A 1,611-nucleotide genomic window follows, 5' to 3' on the forward strand; every position below is an offset into this window, starting at 1 on the left:
TGCTACGAAAACCTTAATTACTTTCCTTAATAAGTATATTAATTTAGGCATAATTGTGTTGCATCATCCAGGATGATGTCTTGGATGATATCCTGGATGATGTCCAAAAATAAATAATACCTAAACAGATCTGGCAGCTGATTCTTTTTATTTGAGCCTATCATCCTAGCCGATACAAATATCATCAAAATTCTAGTCCATAAAATTATATTTGCAATAATATCCCCCTTTTTGATGATGGGAAACCAAAAAATAATCTAAGCAGTTCAAGGCAATTTAATGGAAATAGATTAACTATCCAATAACATAATCAAACTACATAACAAATAGTACAACTAACTTTTCCCCCTTTTGACATCACAAAAAGGAAGAGGGAAACTAGAAAAGAAACAAAGCAGAGACTACCAAACAAAATCAAACTATAATAAAAAACAACATAAAAAAACTAAAAGAATGATGGCCCCTGGTCATCTGAAGGAGGTGGTGATGGAGGTGGATGTGGCTAAAAGTAACTTAAAAGAGTGGCAAACTGCTCTCCAAACCATACCTTATCCTAGTCATGCTGGTGCTGCAGGCAAATAATGTCCTAAGTATATTGTTGCTCCTACACAGCAACATACACCTCGAAGCGAAGCTCCCATTGGTCAAATCGCTCCACCAGCTGATCCAGCTGAGAGTGATGGCAGAGCGGAGTAGGTGCAGGATAGGTGCAGGAGTTGCCTCCTCCTCAGTTTTGTCGGCTTCCTCAAGCCCTAGGTAGAGACAAGTACTATAAAGAATGTGGAAGGAGTTGTTTGAGTAGAAGGCAGAATGAAAATTTGGTGAAGCAGGACATTAGAGGTTGTATTTTGATTCTAAAACATTGGCAATGATATGTCCTAGAGTAAGATTGGGCTTCCTCCTATGTCCTTGATCTCAAATAGTGGTCAGATGCTCAATGTAGCAAAAGATAAAATCTGTGGCATTAAATTCTCGACGAGCAAAAATATAAAAAGTGGTGATCGAAAGAAGAGGGGTGATATGAACACAATCACCAGCTTTAAGAAGAATTGAGGTGCGAAGGATATACTGGATTGTCCTAGCATCTTTAAGTAAGGTGCTAGACTCTCCAATGTGAAAGTAAGCATAGGTATTTTTATGAAAATGGTTGGCTATAGCCCAACCATAATCAGGATCAGAACAAAGGATATGGAGTTTGTCCCCTGTGGTGGAAAGTTCCAAAAGTTCTGTATAATCATGATATATGATATCGATGGGGTGTCGATTCACATAGGACCCAGAACAATGAAAGAAGAATTAATGCGGAGGCCAGCGAAAAATTCAAAAAGAAGCTCGGAGTTGAATGGGATAGAGAGAGTAAGAAGGAAGGTGAAAGAAGTGTGTGCAAAAAGATCTAGGATAGGGTAGGAAAGAATGTGTGGATTGAAAGTCTGGGAGATAGTAATCCCAACTATTTTGTACCTTTGATAAGCTGCTTCATAATCCATCTCAATGAAGCGAGAGTATAGAGTCACCCTTGAGGAACTATTTGAAAGATGGCGAGATCGCTTCCTCCTGCCATTGATCAAGAATAATAAGGAAATAGGAAGTGCAATATTGATAGAAAAAGAG

General features: G+C 38.4%; 1 protein-coding gene across 1 annotated transcript in view; it reads right to left on the reverse strand.

Moving 5' to 3' along the window:
- LOC110105585 overlaps positions 1-1,554 on the reverse strand; it is a gene marked incomplete at its 5' end in the record, with an annotated part of 12,074 nt that extends 10,520 nt beyond the window's left edge. The window contains 2 exons of the mRNA XM_028697821.1: positions 548-769; positions 1,462-1,554. Coding sequence (XP_028553654.1) covers positions 548-769; positions 1,462-1,554 — 315 coding nt within the window. The remainder of the gene's footprint in view (positions 1-547; positions 770-1,461) is intronic.
- Positions 1,555-1,611: the final 57 nt, after the last annotated feature.

The sequence above is a fragment of the Dendrobium catenatum genome, unplaced genomic scaffold (genome assembly GCF_001605985.2).
Source record: "Dendrobium catenatum unplaced genomic scaffold, ASM160598v2 fragScaff_scaffold_1007, whole genome shotgun sequence".
Classification (NCBI taxonomy): domain Eukaryota; kingdom Viridiplantae; phylum Streptophyta; class Magnoliopsida; order Asparagales; family Orchidaceae; genus Dendrobium; species Dendrobium catenatum.